At 51.3% G+C, this 21,878-nt stretch overlaps 7 protein-coding genes across 7 annotated transcripts; 4 read left to right on the top strand and 3 right to left on the bottom strand.

Annotated features, from left to right (window-relative positions):
• Window positions 1-213: 213 nt before the first annotated feature.
• On the bottom strand, window positions 214-1,805 carry SPSK_03288 (bZIP transcription factor (Fcr3); the record flags this gene model as incomplete). The annotated part of the gene is made up of 3 exons (XM_016730127.1): window positions 214-754; window positions 840-1,219; window positions 1,677-1,805. 3 exons carry the CDS (start codon window positions 1,803-1,805, stop codon window positions 214-216), a joined length of 1,050 nt encoding a protein of 349 aa, XP_016585340.1.
• Window positions 1,806-2,446: 641 nt separating this feature from the next.
• SPSK_03664 (uncharacterized protein) lies at window positions 2,447-2,982 on the bottom strand (the record flags this gene model as incomplete). Its single annotated transcript, XM_016730499.1, has 2 exons — window positions 2,447-2,820; window positions 2,883-2,982. 2 exons carry the CDS (start codon window positions 2,980-2,982, stop codon window positions 2,447-2,449), a joined length of 474 nt encoding a protein of 157 aa, XP_016585339.1.
• Window positions 2,983-9,693: 6,711 nt separating this feature from the next.
• SPSK_03159 (uncharacterized protein) lies at window positions 9,694-11,730 on the top strand (the record flags this gene model as incomplete). The annotated part of the gene is made up of 1 exon (XM_016730000.1): window positions 9,694-11,730. The coding sequence occupies one exon, from the start codon at window positions 9,694-9,696 to the stop codon at window positions 11,728-11,730; it is 2,037 nt and encodes a 678-aa protein (XP_016585338.1).
• A 1,391-nt stretch (window positions 11,731-13,121) lies between these two features.
• Window positions 13,122-14,126, bottom strand: SPSK_03496 (uncharacterized protein; the record flags this gene model as incomplete). The annotated part of the gene is made up of 5 exons (XM_016730334.1): window positions 13,122-13,145; window positions 13,274-13,350; window positions 13,447-13,845; window positions 13,985-14,003; window positions 14,106-14,126. 5 exons carry the CDS (start codon window positions 14,124-14,126, stop codon window positions 13,122-13,124), a joined length of 540 nt encoding a protein of 179 aa, XP_016585337.1.
• A 394-nt stretch (window positions 14,127-14,520) lies between these two features.
• SPSK_03486 (uncharacterized protein) lies at window positions 14,521-15,567 on the top strand (the record flags this gene model as incomplete). The annotated part of the gene is made up of 2 exons (XM_016730324.1): window positions 14,521-14,593; window positions 14,669-15,567. The coding sequence occupies 2 exons, from the start codon at window positions 14,521-14,523 to the stop codon at window positions 15,565-15,567; spliced, it is 972 nt and encodes a 323-aa protein (XP_016585336.1).
• A 1,924-nt stretch (window positions 15,568-17,491) lies between these two features.
• SPSK_03261 (uncharacterized protein) lies at window positions 17,492-19,152 on the top strand (the record flags this gene model as incomplete). The annotated part of the gene is made up of 2 exons (XM_016730101.1): window positions 17,492-18,122; window positions 18,161-19,152. The coding sequence occupies 2 exons, from the start codon at window positions 17,492-17,494 to the stop codon at window positions 19,150-19,152; spliced, it is 1,623 nt and encodes a 540-aa protein (XP_016585335.1).
• A 1,033-nt stretch (window positions 19,153-20,185) lies between these two features.
• On the top strand, window positions 20,186-21,733 carry SPSK_03303 (uncharacterized protein; the record flags this gene model as incomplete). Its single annotated transcript, XM_016730141.1, has 3 exons — window positions 20,186-20,263; window positions 20,319-20,530; window positions 20,629-21,733. 3 exons carry the CDS (start codon window positions 20,186-20,188, stop codon window positions 21,731-21,733), a joined length of 1,395 nt encoding a protein of 464 aa, XP_016585334.1.
• Between the last annotated feature and the right edge of the window lie 145 nt (window positions 21,734-21,878).

The following is a 21,878-nucleotide window of genomic DNA, read 5'->3' as shown; positions in this document are numbered from 1 at the left end:
AGGAAAGTCGAATTGTGGAAGCCATATGTCTGTGACGTTCTTGAGTAACGCATTCTCCCATCCGCGCATAAAGGCGACAGTTAATTTCTTTTAAAAAAAATCAAGAAAAAAGAAAATCCAATAACATGCCATTCCCAAGATATAAAATCTCCTTTGATAACCCAAACTCCATTTCTTCGTTACAGTCTTGCCTATGCGTGGTACAATCCTATTTCAGAGGAGGGAGTCGCTGCCGCTTCCAACGCTCTGCTCGATGGCATTCAAAATGGCACGCTCTTCAAAAACAGGACCTTGCCCGTCACACTTTGCTTGGTTCTTAAGCCGATTGCTGATATCAGCCACGTCAATCAAGCCGCGCTTGAAGGACTCGTGGCCAATAATCAGATCCCACGTCGCACCAGCACCCAAGAGACGCTCGCCCGAGTCAGATGTAGCAATACGGTGGCTCGGCGTCTTGATATCGTGATTGGACAGAAGGTCGGTGTAAAAATCGGTCGGGTTGTATGTCATCGGACCGGTGGTCAGAATCGGGCCCCCGACGCCATCGCTTCCCGGTGATGGGCCGGCGGCCACAGCAGCAGCCTGCAGAGAAGATGTTGCGCGTAGAATCTCATTTTCCGTGCTGACCTTTTGCAGGTCTCGCTTCAGCTTCTCGTTCTCGGAAACCGCCTTATTCTGCGAGGCCTCAAGGTTTGCGAGTTTGGTTTCGAGGTCCTTAACATGGCGTTCTTTTCGTTCACGGAATGCGCGCTGCCTATTTTCAGTGACTTAATATTAGCATGCACATCTCCTTCAACAACGCATCGTTCCGGGACAGCGGTGAAACATATAGGACGTACGCTGCTCGGTTTTGGGCTTTCCGTCGTGACTGTGCTGGTGTCATCTCGTCATCGTCAGAGTTTGAGCCGCCCCGGCGGCTTTGGTCCTGCTGTTGCTGAATGTCGTCGGTCATGCCCAGGTCGGGTTTCGTCGACAGGATATCCTGGTCAATGACCATGGCCGAGGTGGTTGCTAACGGACCGGTAGCGGGCACGGATGTCACCGGGGCATGCTGCTGTGGCGGAGGCGGCTGTTGCTGGCCGCCGTGGACGGCGCCAAGCGATATCGACTGCCCCGGCGGCGTCGGCGGGCCGGGGAAGATGGGCTGCTGCGGTGCAAACTGGACACCATAATTCTCAAACGCCGGGAAATGCTCGTTGGCAAACTCATGAAAGCCCTCCTACGGAGTAGCGCCAAGAAAGAACAAAAGTAAGTATGAGGCGGGATGACCAAGGAGCTGCGGAGATTCACGGTAGGGTGAAGGGAATAACGGTTCGCCACGAAGGGGCGCAGGATATCCTTGGGCATGGTTGTACTAGAGAAGGAGAGAAGTCATAGAACCACACCAGGCGTACTCTTCCACAAACAATGTCCTGGCCATGGACAGCCCATCATAAGCGATAAGGCGTGGGGAGAAAACAGTGTGGGTTGATTGCAAAGCGCTTTCAAAGCACTTGCAAAGCAACCCAGATTGGAGCGAGTGGGTACGAAGGGATGGGAGGGGGACGAGAGGGCCAGAGTATTTAAAGCGGGAGTTAATCCTCTCTCATTCATACACAAATCCAAAACGCCCTCGTCCTCGTGATGCTGGAATATAACTGTGAACCAAGAAGACAAAAAAAAAAAAAAAAACTCACCGGTGGTGATGTGGTCGTGTAGTCGTCGGAGGTGGCGGAATTGGAGTGGGACGGGGTAACCGGGGGAATACCGATGAACTGGTGCTGGAAGGGCTGGTTGCCCGCAAAGAATTGGTGCGTGTAGTCCATGGCGGCGACAACGGAGGACAGTGATGTAAATATGTAGAAGGACGCGGTCGTGATGTTTTACTCAAGAACGGTGGAAGCGCGAGATTGGCACCAGAATTGATGGAGGATGGAGAGGGCAACAGTGAGGGTGAGGTCTCCGAGTCGAAGTGAGGAGAAGAAAGAGAAAGTGCAGGTGCGGATTATGGGAGCAGGAAGGAGCACTGGAGAAGTAAAAAGCGAAAATCTGCACTGTAATACGAATAGGGTATCGTTGCAGGCCTAGCCGAGCCTGACAAAGAAAGAAGCAGGCCACCTCTGGGGGATAGCACAAGGTGTGTTAGCGTGCGTCAGAAGATGTTGTAGAGACCACCCAGGCTAGAACCTGGCCACTATATCTTTCTTTGCAGGCTGGGCTTGGCCAGGCCTCGCTCGATTACAGACGCTGGTCTGTAAGCTGAATAAAGTTTTTTGATCGCCAGCCAAGGTACAGTAGACACGTACTGATAGTGAAATTGTTGAGAGAACGTTTAGACGAAGAAGAAAATACTATATTAAAAAAAAGTGAAGAAAGAAAAGAAAACAGACCAAGAGAGGGCTGCGGACGTCTTCCTCTTTGGCCGGACACTGCGGGTTATTAATAAAGGGGCAGCCTCGGTCCATTGCTAATCAGATTCCATCGTGATGAGCCTGACGACCAGCACAGCCTTTGGGGAAAAGGCGCAATACAGGAGCGCCAAAAGGGATTTGCCCGGAGCGACAGACTGTGGGATATAGCCTCGCAAAGGATGGCCAGCAACGGGGGTGCTTTTCCCCCTGTGCGCATAGGCCGCTTGGTCGCTTTCCCCTCCATCATTGGACAGCAGGTTGCATGGCTTTCCATTTTCATGCGCCGCATCGCTTGGATTTGCGCAGTCTTTCCTTGCCGCCCTGCGTCCGTTCCAGGGGCCTTTCGCCATTGCCTGTTCCTTTCCCGAATCCCCAAATAGCTGCGTCTCGCCCCGATAGTCGCCCAACGCTTTGAAGGCGAGAAGGCGATCTAAAATCCCCAAGCCCCTCCTCCACGCACTTACCCTGTAACAACCCTTTCTGCCAACTAACCCAGACGGGTTAGCGATTGGACTGCTGGTACGCTAAAATAAGCATGCCTTTCCGCCTTGCGAGGAATAGGAGAATGCGAGGCAAGAACAGAGGACACCATCGAGTTTTCAGGGGGCAGGTTAGTAGGCAAAAATCAAGTTGTTTATTTGCAATGCGAATTGGTCGCTGCTTGATATTCTTTGCTGGGCCAAGATCACTCTTTTATTTCGACACCACCATCACCACAGTACACCAAACCTTTCCGCGCACAGCAAGCCAGCCACTGCCTCAACTCGGCTCACTGTATGCCACTGGAAGCGCCCGCTTGCTCGCCAAATAAGCAGTGCAGCAGAAGGCCAGGCCCATTGCTCAAGCAAGTTAAGTAGTATCACAAGTACAGCGGACGATGCGTCCCACGACGTGGAGGCCACCTGCCAGACCGCCATGTCAGTCTACGGGTGGTCCCATGCTGTGTCCGTTCGTACTACGAAGCCTCAGTATGTGGCATACGAGGTGTGCGGTCTCTCTCGCAAGACGAAATGTTCAACGAGAAAGGGCCAGAGGACGGCAGACGAACTGACCACGGCGGGTAATAAAATGCCAGTCTTAGCAGTGCTGAAAGCGCGGCCCAGTGAATCCCCTAACCTACGATTCGGGTCCGGTCACCCAGTACGTCCTTTGGCGACGTGTCAGTCTCGCACATTGGCGGCATGGTTTATGGCACGATTGGTGGTATAAAATGCAACGGGTTTGTGTCCGCATCCCGTGCCGCCCTTGTTCGTTGGCAGGACCTGACGTTGTCCGGCATTGCGTCTCGAGGGCACCCTATTCGCCAGCGGCGTTAGTGGTCACAGCCGACCTCGCCGACCTACCCTCGCATGATGACCACTCTGCATAGAAGATACAGAGAAGACGGCGCAGAAGCACCGCGGCAACCAATCTGCTCACGTCAGCAAGGTGGCTTATGGTCTCCTAATGTACTTGCAGAACCTCAGTGCCTCTGACCCTCTTACTGGGTAGAGGGATGTAATGAGGAGATGCGGCTGCAGAAACACGGCCCGGGTCGCAACAAGGCGGTGCATGAGGTCGGTTGCATTTCGGAAAGCACAACCTGCTACGTACGTCCTTCGCAGTCATGAAAATGCACGGAGGCGGAGAGCCCTGTATTTTGGCTTCCTGCTTTCCTTTCTTCTTGAGGAATTTGGCTCTGCGAATGCTGAAATTTAGAAGCTCGCCGATGGTGTTATTTTGCCTGTTGCAACTGCACGTATCACGTATCCGAATTCGCGGCTAGTTGGCATCATTGCAACCTTGGAAAGTTCAGGGCGTGTATGTGCGAGCTATTTTCTCAGGATTTTTCCTTTATTGTTGGCATAAACTCTCTCGGTAAAGCTTCTCAACGTCTGTATGTTTATTCGCTTCTTATATGCGGCCACTCCTTGTGGGCGGATATTTTGCAAAAGCCTTGCGTCTAGAATCAGTAACTTATTTGTGCTGTCTCGCTGTTTGGTTTCGGTGTGAAAAATAAAAGAAAAATAAAGTCCAGTGGCAACAAATGCCACTGCCAATAATGGTCACAATTCCAATCAAAACAATATCATACGTATATATTTTGTTTAAATCCCATAAAACGATACACTGTATACAAGTTATTCCCAGTTTACAAGTAGTATTCTATCCGTTTATTCAAACACATACATATATATATATATATATCCCACTAAAACCTGTAAATGTGACGTTCTCTTGGACATATAAAAATCACTTGTTATCAACGGAAATAATATCTAGAGTTAACGTAAACTCAACTGGGAGTAACAAGAACTTGTAGTTAATGTTTATCGTAGGCTATGTTTAAAAAATTGTAGACGGACTGCGGCCATGAACAAGAAAAGCCGGCAATGTGCTCCTTGTAGCTGGTGGTAGATTTACCACGCAGTATATTACCCTGTAGGCTTACCCTTATGTAGAGCATATAGTTCAGAACAAATGAACCGTCTCGACATTTTATCACGACGGTAGACATTCGACGATTTCTTGTGAACTATCATATCCACGCGCCGTGCTACAATCACCAAACCAGCACATGCAGATGGCAAGTCGCACCCAGTGCTCTCGCACCGATAGCACTTTCTAGTCATCAATAGTGCTAGCCTCATCTCAATGACACCGAGTTAGAACATTCTGAGCTACCGACACCATGGGATATCCATTCAAAGCGTGCGCCGCTGGCTTGAATAGCACGACACAAGATAGATATGCTTCGGGGGGGGGAGAATATTTTTCTCCTATCGTGTTCCTGCCGTTCTTTTTTTTTCGGTTGGTTGGCGGAGGCAACATGTATAGCTAGAACGGTATACAAGTTGGTCAGTAGAAGAGTTGTCAAGTTACGGAACTAAAAACGGGTGTCATTATTTACTGCGTGACGTTATTGATGAAACTCGAGTGGATGCCTAGCGACTGAAGTGCCCGCTACATGTGGTTTGGCCACCGATTTTTTATTCTTGTTATTTTTATTTTATTTTATATATATACGTTTCAAAAAACGCCGGTGTTTCTATATTTAAAATGAAGTCCGTGGCCCTCCCGGGACACAATGCTGTTGTCACTGCCACTGTCCGCACATTTGGGCAGAAAGTGTACTCTCTCCAACCACATGCACGTTATTACATACTGCCATCCTTCATGACAAAAAACTGATACTCTCCACAAAAATTGGCAATTTTTATTTATTCAAAAGTTGACCAAAAGGAGTCAAAATTCTACATAAACCCATCAGTAAACCGACAAAGTCGGGCCTAAGTCTGACAATTTTTTTCCGACGTTTTTTTTTCTGTCCTGGTTGAGTAATTACGCTCGATTAACGGAAGGCAATTTGGGATTTACGATAAACAATTTTTCTGCCATAAGGGAGCCGGAGTTGGTTTCAACGTTGGTGGTACAAAGCTGCTTGACTAGGTGTTTTCCTAAAGCCAAGCCGCAGTATTTATCGGGCGACGGGCCTGTCCTTAGGAATGGTCAACATCGAGCACTTCCATGACGCAACGGCAGCGAGCAGTGCGCCTCAGAGCATTGCCATTGGTTGCAGGGTCAGTATTTTGAAGGCGTAATGCGACATACCTGTGATTTACATATGCCAAGTAGTATATTTTGTTTGTCCAGCAAAACGATATTCCAGCTGACCAGCTACGTTTATCTATCGTAGAGGACGCGCTCTGTAACGACCTTAGCATTGCAGCCCAAGGGGTGGGGGTGCCATTCCAGTGTTAGCGGTAGGATGTCGTCACCTCGAACCTGGCATGTTATACACACGACTTGTAAACAAACACGGAGCACAGCAATAAGCACAGGCTGTAGAACATACTGCCAAGAAAGAGAATTGCATGTATATTGGGCTGGTATGCGGGCCTCCGCAGTGCCTAGTCGTGTGTCGAAGTCGCCGTCGGCCTTGGCAGTTGGAGGGCTCAGAAGCCTATCGATCGATGCGTACCGAAGATATACATAGATAATATGACGTCCCTGGCAAGCACAATATTCTCCAACATTCGTTGAGTCTCCTACCAAAACCCAGAACGAGCTTGCAATTTAATGCAGCCACTCGTCTTACATAGCATGCGCAATCGCTGATTTGTCAACGCAAGATACTAAGTACGTCGTATGTGTGGAGTATCTCGAGAAAATTGAGCCTCGCTCTCACAAGTCTGGACAAGTAAGCTTCGCTGCTGCACTTGGTTGCACACCGGGAAAGGTTCGGATCGGTGGCAGGAGACATGACTCATACGTTGTACAGTACACAAAAAACGTCGAACTGGACAACTGATGGGGCGCCTCACGCTACCAGACTCGATGGCGCCAATTCGGTTCCAGAGAGCGTTGCTGTTCCTATTGTACCCGCAAGGCAATTCCGAACATCGCGATGTGCGCTGTGTCTCGGCCGTCGGAGGTATTCGAGCCCTGCCCTCAATTTGCGGTGGTGCGATTGGCGACTGGAGGTCGCTGTGGCGTCAGGACAGCGAGTGGTAATGACCCTACAAGGATGTTCCCAGAGGAAGGATTTGACAGACCAACAGGGACGAGCGCCACACAGTGGTGGTGTGGACTTTGAAGGCACTATCCGAATAAACATGCGAGACAGCGCAGGAGAGGATAAACGGCAGCCGCTGTTTTTTGTGTTTCTTTCGGAGGGCCGCAGGTGGTCTCCTATACGGAGTCAAAAGCACATTGCAGCTTGGTTTTGTGCTGAGTATACGAATTATTCACAAAGTTGAAACTACTTTGTAGACACGCCAGCAGCCAACGCGACATTCCCTTGCATGTGTTCATGCTCACCTTTGATTCGTCTGCCTGACGCGTCTTCGCAAAAGGCGGGCTTGTTCTTACTTAATTTCGCCCTGTTGCCGTGAAGCGACACACCGCGCCTTCCTCCATCCCTTTTGCCAGCCTTCCTTCCAGTTGTGGGAGGCAGCTTAAAAGCAAGCCAAACGCGCAACCAAGAGCTCTAGTTCTAGCTTAGCTTGTGGTAGTGTCCCGCGTCGCCCTTTGCCTGGTTCTAGTGCGATCCTCATTTTTCGTGTTTCTCTCCCTCCTCACTTCCGTCCGTTTTACTTACCACCTCCCTGGCTTTGATGGCAGTCGTTCCCTTTTGCGCCAGTCTCCTTGCTTCAGCCCCCGTACGCAGGTTTGCCTTTTGTTCTCGATTTGATGATTCGAATGTACGGTATCTTGTATCGTATTGCTTCATATACGATGACGGCCGCTTGGTTGAGTGCTTCCAGGAGCTGCCGGATCGAACAGAGAGGAGGATAACGGGAAGATATATAAAAGGACCGGACAAGCAAGACGTCAGCAACGGAGTTCCAGCCCTTGGTGGGTTGGGTCGTTGGGTCGAGGAGCTGCTGCTCGGGAATTGTATCCTACCACCCAAGAACCCACATTCACCATCAGGAGACCCCCAGAGTCGCTAATTATATCGAGAGAACAGGTTAGCAAATGTGCTCCGTAAGGGTGTCCGGCCTCGTCATTTTGACGAGTTTACAGAGCAAGTCGCATTACAACATACGCTGTTAATCCCGTGCGTCGTACGACATACTCATGTTTGCTGTTTGCTAACTGGCGACAGCATGGTAATGCATGTGTACGACACCGACCATAGCATTATGGGCTAGCTGGGCGTGCTTTCATGTACTCCGTACTGAGAAAGTCGCCTTGTCTCTCTTCCCTGGGGCGCGGGCACAAAAAGCACGCCGTACTTTCATGTCATCTGGAAATTGTATCCGGTTTATACAGTACGGCCTGTCTCGCCTCCATCTCGCCACAGATCAAAAATAATGGACGGTGTACGATGTACAAAGTAAACAAACATGAAACGCGCTTTGTTTACTCTGTTGGTGCTGTTTGGCAGCTTCCTAGTGGTGCTCAGATCGCCCGTGTAGCATTCCTGCCGATTGGGTCACTTCTGCCACAACGTTCTTCAGAGACTTGCAGTACGGTCTGGGCTCCCACTCTCCACTCTCCATTGTTATTTTTTATGTATAGTTTTTTGGCTTGATTTTTTTCTTGCGTCTCTACGTGTGCTTTCCAACCTTTCGCCATCGCCGCGACCCACTCGCACGGCTCCCAAGCTAGAGAGACATCCACACCCCTGCACTATGCACCCACCCCCTAACTAGCTACGTATGGCTGCGGAGCATTGATGTACAGTCAAACAGAGTACGAATAGGTTTGCTCTCGCGTTTTTGACTCTGCACAGCTCGCCTGAGCCGCGAGTGTGACGTTGAGGGATCAAAGAACAAGAAACTCTCCTGCCTTCTCAATAGGATATCCCAGACGATACTGCACGGAAAACCTCCCGTCGTGGAGGCATGTTGCTTACGATACCTTGATCTTTTCAAAGGAGTAATTGCTACTCTTCCAATGAGGTTTGGAGGCTCTGTCGAGGGCTGGATCCACAGGCACAGTGGGCCCGGCAAATCCAAGATCGTCCTTGATGCCAGAAGGATGGGATTGCTAACCTCAAGGGCGCCAGCTCCCTGGAGAGGAAGGGAAGCAGAAACCGCGAGAGGGCACCTTCGCTTTACGATGTCGGTGGGGAGGGACGATACGAGACCTGGCCGGACCACAAAGGGGAAAAAAGAAGAAGAAAGTGCCACAAGGGCTTGAAGAGTGAAGCCAGGCTTGTTTCTCCCTTCGCCCTCCCTTTTTGGGTTTTGCCTCCGTCCTGGACAGCGTACTACCACGACTTGTAAGCCTGCATTCCTGCCACCTTCTTCTGTTTACTTGATTGACTTCGCGCACCCATCAGCGTATGGCACTCGAATGCTTGCATGTGCGGGACCCCGTCAAGATCAGAGCAACCCACCACACAGGCTAGACATTAGGAGCAGCGTGTTTTGTGTGGAGAATGCTGGTAAAACGAGATTTTCTGTTTGCTTTCCGTGGATCCCCATTTGACTCGGCACTTAAGACGGACGTCCTCCCCAATAGTGTTATTCTGGTCAAGGGTCGGGTTCAGGAATTCTCTCTTCGTTCTTTTCTCCTGTTTCTGGCTTCTGCTTCTTCTCATCTACAGACCTCGCCTGTCGTCGACGAGAATTATCACTTGGGCTCTTCACTGTCGTTCTCACAGCAACACCTTACGTCTGTACAGGCAATGTTTCTCGGGCAGTCTTGTCCGCTGACTTCGATTTGGACGCACTTTGCCCTGGTTGGCTGGTGCTCTCGTCATATCTAACGAACGGCCTCTAGTGACGCTCTCTCGAAAGCAGCCCGGAACTATATACTATCGCGCTCTCTCGTGCTTACAAACAAATCGCACGTCAAATACACACGCAACATGGCCGACTACAACCATAGACGGGCGGCATCGGAGCTTCTTGCTTATAGAGAGGTTTCCGGCGGCGCCGTTTATGGCCAGGATCGTTTTTCCGTCAGCCAACGCCCGGGTTCAGCTGGAACCCTGTTTGCGCACCCGACACCCCGGGGCCACCACATGGTTGATCAAAACGGAAGCAAGTACGCCAACACGAATTTTCACTACCGATCACAGTCTTATGAAAGCCCTTGCGGCTGGGACGCGTACGTGGAAGGTGAGCCGGTATCTGCACTGCCCGCAGGCCATTGCCGATATGGCAGCCTAGGTCCGGCGGAGGCGCGGACACAGCACGGTCACCTGGCGCCCCCAAACTCACAGAGGCGCGGAAGCGAAAGCAGCACAAGCTCAGCGATATCAAACTACACAGCAGCTACGGAAGCCCCGTCAACTTGGTCAGCCTCAACCACACCAGAAGCTATGTCACCGACATCACCAAACAACTCTCTTTTGCTTCAGTCGCCCCCGGAAAGCATGCCATCGAAGGCCAGCTTGGCAACCCAGGCGCTGCCTCCTTCCCCATCCAAGGTGCCGCATCAAACTTTTGTACCCGGCAGAACGGCCCGAGCCCGCGCCTTTTCGCACTCCGCGCCAAAGGGCTTCCAGAATACCGTCATCGAGTCTTCGGTTCCAGAGGAGGATGAGCAGACAGAGGCTGCTCGTAATTGGAATAAAGCGCACCAAAATAACGCGTCTCACGGGAACATGGTCAAGCAGCCGGCTCTGCCGTATGTGGGCATGACGGAAGATGAAGCCAAAGCGGTTTCAAATCTACGACAGCGCCGTCAACAACGGCAGCTTAAGATTGCGGGAAAGCCGCACTCTAAGCAACCGGTAAGGCTTCGTCTTTCTCCCATGCCGCCCCTGCCACTTCCCCAGCAAGGGTTGCAGGCACATTCTGCGCCATCGCCAAGAGCACTCAAGGCCAGCCGGTCTTCACCTCAGCTCCGGGACGCTGTCGGCCCGCCACCAATAGGGCCGCTTCCTCCCCTACCAGGCGCTCCAGAGCTCTCAAAACTTTTGCCGCCAACGCCCAGGACTCCTGCGATGCCTCCCACACCATCATTCGCAAACAATGATGCCCGGCCTCCACATCCGACTATGCCACCACCACCACCACCTTCTAGGCCGCCAATTGACTCTCCCAGTCCAATTTTCAGTCCGACAATGACAAGTCCCTTGATGGAGACGAAGCCCCATGAAGAGTCCCAACCACAGGGACAGGGGAGCCCGTGGGAAGAGGAGCTTCGGCGGCACAAGAAGCTTTTGGAGCAGTTCCCGGCTGAGTCGGAGGCACGTTATGGTGTCCCCAAGCTTTCCCGTTCGCACCGTTCTTTAGGAAACATTCGTGCCCGCTCACGGTCTCTTTCTCGTGCCGCGGGAGCCGCTTTCTATGACGACGCTGCCATTGCTGGACCTCGGCTGTCTCACCGTGCTTCCTCGTTCAGCCTGCGCGGATCCAACATGCAACGTCCATCAACAGCCAAAGCTTCACAAGATGTAGAGATCCGGGCGCCAAAAGTACAGCCCTCGCAATCTTCAGGAAATGCTCCACAATGCTCAGTGTTTGAGGACGATTCAGACGAGGAGGGTGACACTGTTCGCAAATTTGTTCGCAATCTTTTTACCCGCCGCACCCGCAACGGTGAGATGCCAATGGTTACCTCGAGCACGACGGAACAGGCTCGTGAGGTCCCATCAAGCTCCAAGCACTCTATGCCGTCGACCAAGCCCAGAGACACCAATGGCCATAACGACCGCAAGACGAACCATAGCGCTTCGTCGAATTTCTCTATTGCTACGACTGTGGGTGCAAGCACAGTTTTTTCTACTACCACAACGCTTGATCCGTCGAGCGCAGATGCCTGCCACTACGGCTGCGGGGTTGAATGCCCTCACGAAGGAGGGATCTCCTCGTCACCTCGGTCGTCGTCGGACCACTCTCGCCACCACCAAAAAGGGCCTCTCCTCAGTCGCATGTTTGTTCGCCGCAGCCATTGATAGCTCGCGATCTTTTTTCCACCACCTCTACGGCAGATTTTCCTTCCTATTTTGTCACGTCTTTCGGAATCACACGGTTTTATGTTTAACACGGCTCATGTTCCACGTTTCATCCTGTTAACGATCATCTATTCACACTCACTTACATCTGGTGCCTATCGTTTTACTCATAACGGAGCCGGCTAATCTCGGCGCATATTTCTTTTGTCTTCTTTTTTGAGCTACGTCAAAGGATGACGATACATTTATATCAGAATCTATTTCAAGCATCATTAGCGAGATTATAGTGGGTTGGGGCATTGTTAAGGACGTCCATGGTTTCCAAGGGTGTCTTTTTTTTCTTGCTGGAATTTATTGGACTTCTTTCATCTGCGTACAATTGTATCCTTTTCTATCCACACTGCTTTACACTACCGTACATTGTGATGCAATAGTTGTAGCACTTCGACGTCTGAATTAATGTCGCGGTCCTTAATCCTCGACTTAGAAGAACTAGCGCTTGCAGGACGTGCCAAAACCTATGCGTTTGTTAAGGTTATTTGACCTCTGTTTTGCTTTTCTTTACCTTCAGTTTGTCCATCGGACGTCGAGCGTGCAAGGGGACCCATCGTTCCCCGACCCTACTCAAATAATGCGAGACGCCTCGTGTATGCCGAGAACCACTGCTGCGTCCGTAACACTATTGACTATGTTGACAACATATCGCGATTCGTGGCCTAGTTGCCCGTCACATTTCGACTTATGCTGGTTTGTTCACGCTAAAAGAAGAGGCGGTGCGATGTAAGGGGAAAATGTAAGGGAGGCTGGATCGTTGCTCAAGGAAAAACCTGGCTGGCTTTGTAAGTTAATTTGTTTCACTTATTTTACAACCAGCTTTTACCAAGTGTCCCACATGACGCAGGACGTATTGTCCCATACTGTGTCTGTGCATAAAAATGGTACGACATTTTCCACGTGTGATGTCTCATCACTGAATCTTGTCACAATTTCGCCCTGTCGTGACCTCATTCGCTATGGCGTAGAACCTCCTATTGTGTCGCAGATGGGACACCGGAGATCTTCCTTAGGACACCAATGGATCAGCAAGTCGGCTGTTGCTTTATAATTTTTTATATTTTCCTAGGTTAAATCGGTTTTGTTTCGCAGGCTACATGGCCGTCTTCCTTAAAAGAGACTGAATAACTCGAGCCTGACCCTCTCCCTTAATCTCTCATCCTTGCCCATCCGCATTGTTGTTCCGTCTACTTAGCCACCATTCAATATCTCGAAGAGGACAGCGGAAGCGTGAGCGAGCGAGATGAGTTGGGGTCCGAAATCGCCAGACAAAAGGAAAAGAAACGACATAAATGCGAGACCAGAACACAAAAGAAAATGGTGAACGATTTTCTGCTTTATGCGGTGGGGTTGGGGTTCATCTGTTGGTAGTGGACGTCATTGTTAGCATTTACCTTTTAAATAAGGTCGGTCGCCACGAAGGTAGGTTGCCCGCCGAATGCCGGCCGCTTGGCTCCATGATTGATGCCATATTAGGCTTTGTTCGTACCTTGCGCTTGCCGCCGGTCAGGGTGACGTTCACGAAACGTCTGGTGTACGTCAACCGCTTCTTGGCACGGCCCTTGGCTATTCAAAAGTCAGTATTGTCTGATATCTGCTGGTGCTGGCTAAAGAGAACTGCACAGAATTATCCTAGTGTAGAGGTAGGGGCCAGGAACATACGCGTCTTCTTCTTCTCCTGCTTCTCAACTTTCTGTTGTGGTGCGTCAGTACTCCGTCCAGTCAAAAATCCAATGTCGTCCCATTTTCGGGAAAAGTCTGAATCCTCGCAAGCCAAAGGACGTAGAGAACAAAGCTGAGCTACAGCGTTGTGGAAGTCGCTTGCCATGACATCCAAGTCGGCATGTGGGCCGAGAAGTCGATGTTGCAACGTTTTCCTTCTACCAATGACCCTCGATCGTATCGACTGCTCGAGCGCCACAGTCGGGTCCGGTGGTACGAATCCTGCCTGGCATTGCCTTTTTTTCTCGCTTGTTCTCTCACGTCCCGAATTGCGATTCGCTTTGAAGTGGCCAAAGGTTTTCCCCTTTCGAGTCGCCAAGTTTTTCGGGTTAAGGATTGCTTACGGGAGTCTGCGACCGGACTATTGGACGAAAAGGTGGAAATGTTAGTTAACCGTATAGCAAGAACAAAATCGGAAGGCCGTCCATTCATCTAAGGAAGCGGAATGTCGACGTCGGGAATCAAATGTAAGGCGTACCTTTGCCGGCACGAGCGAGCTAGAGAGTGAAAAACAAACGTCAGCATATTATATTCCAGACAAGACAAAGGGTACCGAAGCCAGTTGACTGTAGCCGGGAAACGAAGCGGGAAGAACATACGGAGCCGTGAACTTTGCCCATATTTGCGGTTTTGCGATGTGAATGTTTGCCGAAACGTGGAGGTTTTGTGGTTGTCGGAAAGTTGTAATCGGGACACAAGGCGTTTCGGTAGCGGTCGTCGTAAAATTTTTGGATGCTTTCAAAAAGTTTGGATGTAATTGTGTGCGCGCTAGCCCTGGGAAGAGGGGATCTATCACGTGACCCAAACGGTAACTAGTGAAATCGGTTCAAAGGATTCGTAGTCGATATGAGATAAGAAATGACTAACCATATAGGAGCGCTAGTCTATATACGGTCTGAAGAACAAGGAACACCAAGCCCGTGCCTGAATCGATCACGGGTGGGCTCAAAGCTCTTACTATCGTTCCCATCACCTGCCGAGCGCACTTTCAGCACTGATTGGAGCTCGTCAACAATGCCGAAAGAAAAGAACTACAACCCGGTGCAGGCCCAGCGGAAGGCTGATAAGGCAAAGGCTATCAAGAAAGGTGCGCATTTTGTTTTGCTCTCACTTTTGGTTCACTGAAGACAGTCTGGCTAACTGGTATTCTTTTTGCGATTAGGGAAAGCCCATGTTGCAGCAGCACGCAATGAGCGGCTGAGCAAGAAGAACCCAGACCGGATACGGAAGCAAGTTGAGGATCTCAAAGCCATTACAGAAGGCGGTGGAAAGCTCACGACACACGAAGAGCAAGTGCTGGAGGGCCTTGAGGCGGAATTGAAGGCTGTGATAAAGGCGCGGGAGGCCCTGGGCGACAAGGCACCGACATTTGGTCGTACTGATGTGCCGCATCGTGGACACAACAGACACGACAAACACGACGGACATGACGGACGCGACAGGCATGATGGTTTTGGTAGGAAACGGCGACGCGACGACGACAGCGACAACAGCACGGACAGTGACGTGCCAGCCGACGTTCGAAACATCCCGATGCCACGCGACACACCTCCACCGATACCGAAGCGATACCTCGATGATTGGTATGCTAAACGACGTGCAAAGAGGAACGCCAATGCCAACTCGGAGCCACTGGGGGAGGGCCGCAGTGTAGGTCACAGTGAGGACCGTAGCGAAACGGGCAGGGAGTCATTGACTCCTTCGGCTGCTTCGTCGACTGCTCCGCCCAAGCCTGTTGAGGTTAAGACGGTCTACGAAGCGAAACCCGTTGTCAGGAACCTGCAAAAAGAAGCAGTGTCGGCTTTCATGCCAACAGTCGTGCGACGAAAGCTGGAGAAGAGCCGAGGCAAGGGCGGGTTGCTAGAGCCGGAAGAGGCGGATCAGCTCGAGAGGGAAGGCTACCTTAAGAGTTCCATACCGGCGGCTAGTAGTGACGACAAACTTACCGACTACAGCGGAGGAATAACGACGAAAGAGCCCGCTGCGTCTCAACAGTCTCGCGCGAGTGGACTAGGGGCGTACCATGCCACAGTGGAGGACGCCGAAGACAAGGAAGGATGAGCACAGCCTTGCATTGGATGGAATCATACCAAGAACAAACAAGCAGCGCAACGGCACATGCGACGTATGTTGCTGTGCAGCCGTGCTTGCCATCATTCACGACAGATTCTTTCGCTGGCCAGCTTCGGTCCTGTTGGCAAGCGCAACGTCTCCATGTGAAGATGAGAAGGAACCTTAGACCCACCTTTTCTGTGGATGCCTTTCCATCCGGAAACGACCAAGAATTTCATGGTGCATTCGTGCCATGTCCTCCGGTTTTGGCAATTGTCGGTCGTTAGCACTCCGTGCTTGTTGAGCGAGTCAGACGTATGAGTTGTACCCGGGACGCCCGTTCGTTGGTGAGAACCGCAATTTTGATGACTTGCTTGCCGGAAGGTAAGTTTGAGCCGTCGTGAAAATGGAGGGTATGGAACACAAGTCACCGAGCATTGTGCCTCATGGGGGCTGGTTATGACACCCGGCAGTATGAGCAAGACTAACTGTTGTGTGTGTATGTTTAAAATACGGACAACATGTGACCAGCACAGCACATAAACAGGCATGAGGTGACTATGTACGATTTGTAGTGTCCATATACTATTGGTAGTGACATAAATTTAAGCAATACGCGCTGGGATTCAAAAAAAAAAAAAGAAAAGAAAACTTCTCGTCATCCGACTCTGTGAGCGGATGTATGAAATTTAACTGATTTTGGTTCACTGGATTCCCCTGGACGATTGATACGATATACATAAAACCAGTAACAGAGAAGCCCAGCTTTGAAGGGTGGGGCCAGAATGGTGTGGTACATACACCCTCGTTGGCATTAAATATGGGAGACTTTCCTTTGAGACTTGCTTGGGAAACATTTGTTGGCTGGCAAGACATAATTGCTTGCTCTTTTCTAGGACCGAATGCTCTCACATAACCACAACATGACGCAACGACATTTCTCTGCCGTTTGTAAAGTGCGTGTTGGGCGTCGGTTGTATTTTGTTTGGTATATTTCTCGATTTCCCCTTCGCTCTCGCAAAACTTAAAGCTCGCAGGAGATCGACAGAACAGTGTACCGTAACTTAACTACTGTCTCGGCAACTGGCCCGTAAAACGGGCTGCTAAAAAAACTAGCATATAGCACAGACGAAGGAAAACAACCAAAAAAGTACGTAATAAAATCAAAGGGAAGAAGCAAAACGCTGCATATGGGTCAGGCAATGCGGGCTCATTCGAGTACGCCATCCGCCAGTGATCACACGCAAAACCCCTTTTGCATGTTGGAACATCGCATGGGCGGGTTGGATTCCGGAATACTGCCCCGTTCTGGGATCGATGTATGTGCAACAAAACAGAAAACGAACAAAGTCGAGCAGTATATATGAACAATAGAGTATCCACCAGGACGTAAGTCATATCTGTATGCCATACGGAGAAAGGAGAGCCTTCCATTTATGCCCGTGCCTTCTGTATCCGTCCACGCCATAGTTCTTGTTCCACGAACCAGGCGTCTGCTCCCGTATAGGTTTTGTTTTCCAACCTTGACTTCTAAAGTTTTTTTAATTTGGCTTTCGTTCTTTTCTTCGTATTCATTTTTCTGTTTTCTGTTCTCTGTTCTCTGTTCTCTGTTTTCTGTTTTCTGTTTTCTAACTTCTCTTCGTTTTTATCGTTACTCCGGTTGCACCCCACATCTTCCTGCTCAAAGTGTATGGTGTTGTCTTTCTCTTTACGGTTTCGGTTACATATTATTTTCCCTCACGCACATGTTTGCCTCGGAAACAAAACTCCTTGGTTTATTATTCATCCTACCGCCCCAAATTTCACATCTCCCTTTCCACCCCGCCACGAAGAATAAATCGACTGCGGACAGATCAAACGGTACGAAAGACTTGGTCGGGTTGCCGCCTCGTACATCGATGGATAGAAGGCAAAAGCCAGGTTTGGGGGAACCATGATAGACGACGCAGAGAAGAACAGGTCAAAGAGCAATGTCCGGGCGACGGCGTCCAGAGTGTTGAGTAACAGCGATGTCGGCGTCGGCATTGGCTCGGATTACGTCCGCGGCGGCCACGACCGTATTTCTGCGTCTTCCAGCACAGTAGCTTATTTCAGCGAAAAAGAAATACGAGTCATCGGGTACGCAGCAACCGTCACGAGCACACATGGACCGGCGGCCAACGCGGATGTTGAACCGTGCGCCAGGACCCTAACAAACTTTGTTGCATCTAGCATCGAAGCACCCGGTTCGACAGAAGGCGGCCCGGTAGCACAGCCGCCAGCAGAGACATTCCCCGAGGGCGGACTGGAAGCCTGGCTCGTCGTCCTTGGGGCATGGCTGGCTCTGTTCTCGTCACTAGGCATCCTGAATAGCCTGGCAACGTTCCAGACATATGTGTCTACGCACCAGCTGATGGAGCAGAGCCAATCCACCATCGGCTGGATCTTCTCCCTCAACGCCTTCATGTGTTTCTTCGCGGGAGTCTATATCGGGCCCGTCTTCGACAAGTATGGACCGCGCTGGCTTGTGCTGGCCGGCACGATGTGTCTTGTTGGTAGCCTCGTGTTGTTGAGCTTTTGCACAGGTGGGTATATCTGCCTCTTACGCTCTCACACTTTACAGTGATTTTGGCTAATAACGTCGTTCCGTCTCCAGAGCTATGGCATTTCATCTTGGTCTTTGGCCTGATGAATGGATTGGCGCTGGCGCTGCTCTTCACACCCTCCATCGCCGCCATCGGGCATTTTTTCTCCGCGAGAAGGGGCTTTGCCACGGGCATCGCATCCACCGGCGGCGGACTCGGTGGCGTGTGTATCCCGCTGATGCTACAGAGCCTTTTTGATCGAGTCGGATGGGCCTGGGGCATCCGGACCCTTGCACTGGTGTCGCTGATCTTGTCGGGCCTGTCCAACATCTTGCTGCGATCGCGTTTGGCGCCGGCGCTGGATGCCAGTACGCACCCTGACGTGCGCATCTTCCGCAACGTCCCATTTGCGCTGACGACACTGGGCGTGTTCTTGCTCGAGTTTGCGCTGTTTGTCCCCTTGACTTACATCTCCACATACACCCTCTCGCGTGGTTTCTCAGCCTCGTTTGCGTCGCAGGTCGTCACTATCCTCAACGCTGGGTCTGTGGTGGGGCGGGTGTTGCCGGGCTGGTATGCCGACAAGATCGGTCCTTTCAACGCCAACATCATTGCCGTTATTCTCGCCATTGTGTCGTGCCTCGTCATCTGGCTGCCAACGTCGATGCTCGACTCAACCCTCGTTAGTTCTAGTGGCGGCGACGACCGAAACAGCGCAGCGGCGGCGCCCGTTGTCCTCTTCGCCTTGCTGTTCGGTTTCACCAGCGGTAGCAACATCAGTCTTATTCCCGTCAGCATCGGCCGCCTTTGTGCCACGACCAACTACGGGCGTTACTATGCTACGTGCTACACTGCCGTCTCGGTCGCAACGCTGGTCGGCATACCCATTGCTGGCAAGATCCTGATCATAGACGGCGGCGAGTACTGGGGATTGATCGTCTTCACGGCCGCCCTGTACGTCGGCTCACTGGTGGCCCTCTTCGCGGCCAAGGCGTCCAACATCGGCTGGAGTCTTCTGGGTAAATTTTAGTCTGCGAGGCGACTCTGCTTAGAATAAGCAGGAGGCAGTTTTTTGCTTAGTCGTCTTGTTATAGTTAGTGTATATATGTCGTATACAACATATATGTAGACATATAGGGCCAGATGCAATACCGTTCAGTCGATGTGTTAAAGTTTCCATCGCATATGGGTCGGTCGACTCCTGTTGAACTAATTGTTGCTAAGCAGGTGCTGCGTTGGGTCTCTCGGTTGTAAGATTACCTGCCATCAACGTCCAATCGGGAATTTTAATGGTTGAAACAAAAGGATATGCCGCTCCCTGTAACAAGAAACGTGGCATAGACGGATATTGGGGAGACACAGGAGTGCGATGTTCCAATAGTGCCGAAAAGAATAGATCATCTATATTTGTACAGCGACGCGACATGGCCTGTAATTCCGAAGTAGTACATTCGTACAACTTACGCCCCGCTGATGCGCACAGGCCGTCGCAGCTACTGGAGTCCGTTTACTTAGTAAACACGGCTAGAGCAAAGGCCAGCGAGGCCAGCTGTGCTGGCACCGACATAGATCGCCCAATATCAATCAACCAGTAGCGGCAGGTGCGAGCCTAAAATTGGGGTCACACATCCGGATGGACAGGAAAACATGGACAGGAAAAAACAAGCCACATCTCCCGCACCGCAATACTTTAGGGAAATACTCAACACGCGATCCTCTAGCGATATGCAACGACTGGTTCGGCTGCTGGGGTTTTCCTTTTTTTCTTTCTTTTCTCTCTCTCTCTCTCCCCCCGTTACCTGGTATTTTCGCAGCCTGTTGACCTCGTTGTCGTGTCCCGGCTTCTTTCGTTTTGCAATCGTCTCGCATTCTCTGGCCTGGCGCTGTTCATCTTTGTTTACTTCACGCCTTCAACATCCTTCTTTGACATCCTCACCTTTTCGCCCTTTTCCATTTCTCGAACTCCCGAGCTGTTGGTTTCTTGATAATTTGGCATTTAACGCCCCTCTTCCTCAATAACTTATCCGTCGCTAGGCGCAGGCACATACGGCAATATTATACACATGGCAACTGTCTCCGTGGACCCCGCGAGGCGGAGGCGGGTTCTCAAGGTCATCGTGTTGTCTCTGTTGCTCGACCTGGTTTGTCCCCCCCGGCTCATACTGCACGTTGACATCTGCTGACACGCTCCCGTAGATATCGTTTACCTTCATTTTGCCTCTTTTCCCCAGCCTGCTCGAGTTCTACCGCAATGCAGAGACCGCCCTCGACGACGGCAAATCGCAGTCGCCCACACTGCTCGCCAGTATCCTCGACTACCTCAATGCTTATAAAGCCTCGTTTGCCCGCCCAATCGACTCGCGATATGATATTGTCTTGCTAGGAGGCGCTCTGGGAAGTTTATTCTCGTAAGGAAGCACCGTAAAACAGCCGCCGCGGCACATCCTAGCTGCCAGATCCTTGTCCTCTGCTGACTGAAATAACCTTTCCACGACTCTTTGTGCAGACTCCTGCAAGCTGTCGCATCTCCCGTTATTGGCCACATGTCGGACCGCTATGGCCGCCGCACCGCGCTGCTCGCGAGCATGATGGGAAACATTATCTCCGTCCTACTGTGGGTGGTGGCCGTCGACTTCCGCACATTTTTGCTCTCCCGTGTCGTTGGTGGCCTGTCCGAGGGCAACGTGCAACTTGCCATGGCCATCGCCACCGACATTTCTGACGATTCGACCCGCGGTTCCACCATGGCCTTGATTGGCGTCTGTTTTTCGGTCGCCTTCACCTTTGGCCCGGCCCTGGGCGCTTGGTTGAGCACCATTACAATGTTCAAGACAAACCCTTTCGCTGCCGCTGCAGGCTTCTCTCTATTTCTCATCGTGGCCGAGACAATCTACCTCTACCTATATCTGCCCGAAACGCTTCCGACCAGTGCCAGCACCGAGGCGGTGGCCGAGGGAGTCAAGGAAACCAAGGAAACAAAAACCACCAAGATACCTAGGCCTGGCAATGCAGCGTCTGGATCCGACCTAATTCACGACCGAACTAACTCGCACTTCATGCTCAACGCCGTGCATTTTGTCTTCCTCCTCTTCTTCTCTGGTATGGAGTTCTCACTCCCTTTTATGACTTACGACCTCTTTGGCTACACCTCTGCCAAGAACGGGAGACTGCTCGGCTTTGTCGGTCTTGTCGCGTCCATTCTGCAAGGCGGCGTAACCCGCCGCCTTCCACCCCTCGCTTCGGTGCGTATTGGCATTGTTGCGTGTCAGATTGCATTCTTGCTGCTTGGTAGCCTTTCTACGGTAGGAAATCTCTACTTGGCTGCTGCGTGCCTTGCAACCACATCAGCCACTGTTGTCACCGGCCTCAACGCCCTGAGCAGCTTCGAAGCGCACTCGGGTGAGCGCGGCGGGAAACTTGGTATTCTCCGTTCGTGGGGCCAAGTTGGGCGTGGTCTGGGCCCTGTTCTGTTTACCAGCGTCTACTGGTGGGCGGGCCGGGAAGTCGCCTATGGCGCGGGCGCCATCGGTATGTCGGCTGTTCTTCTCTTGTCCGTCTTCGGTCTCAAATCACCCCCGCGTGCTACCGAGCCAAAAGCGAAAACGCAGTAGCGCTGGTAAGGACGGAGGGATGCTCGCGAAACATGCTGTGCAGTTTTGCTTAGTCGCACAGCTAAAGAAATGCGTCAAGACACTCCGTGTCTTCCTTCCAGATATACATTTAAGGCTGGCTGGCTCTATTGGCTTAGTCCAGGCA

This window comes from Sporothrix schenckii, assembly GCF_000961545.1.
Source record: "Sporothrix schenckii 1099-18 chromosome Unknown Cont47, whole genome shotgun sequence".
Classification (NCBI taxonomy): Eukaryota; Fungi; Ascomycota; class Sordariomycetes; order Ophiostomatales; family Ophiostomataceae; genus Sporothrix; species Sporothrix schenckii.
This window is presented reverse-complemented; position numbering and strand designations above follow the sequence as displayed.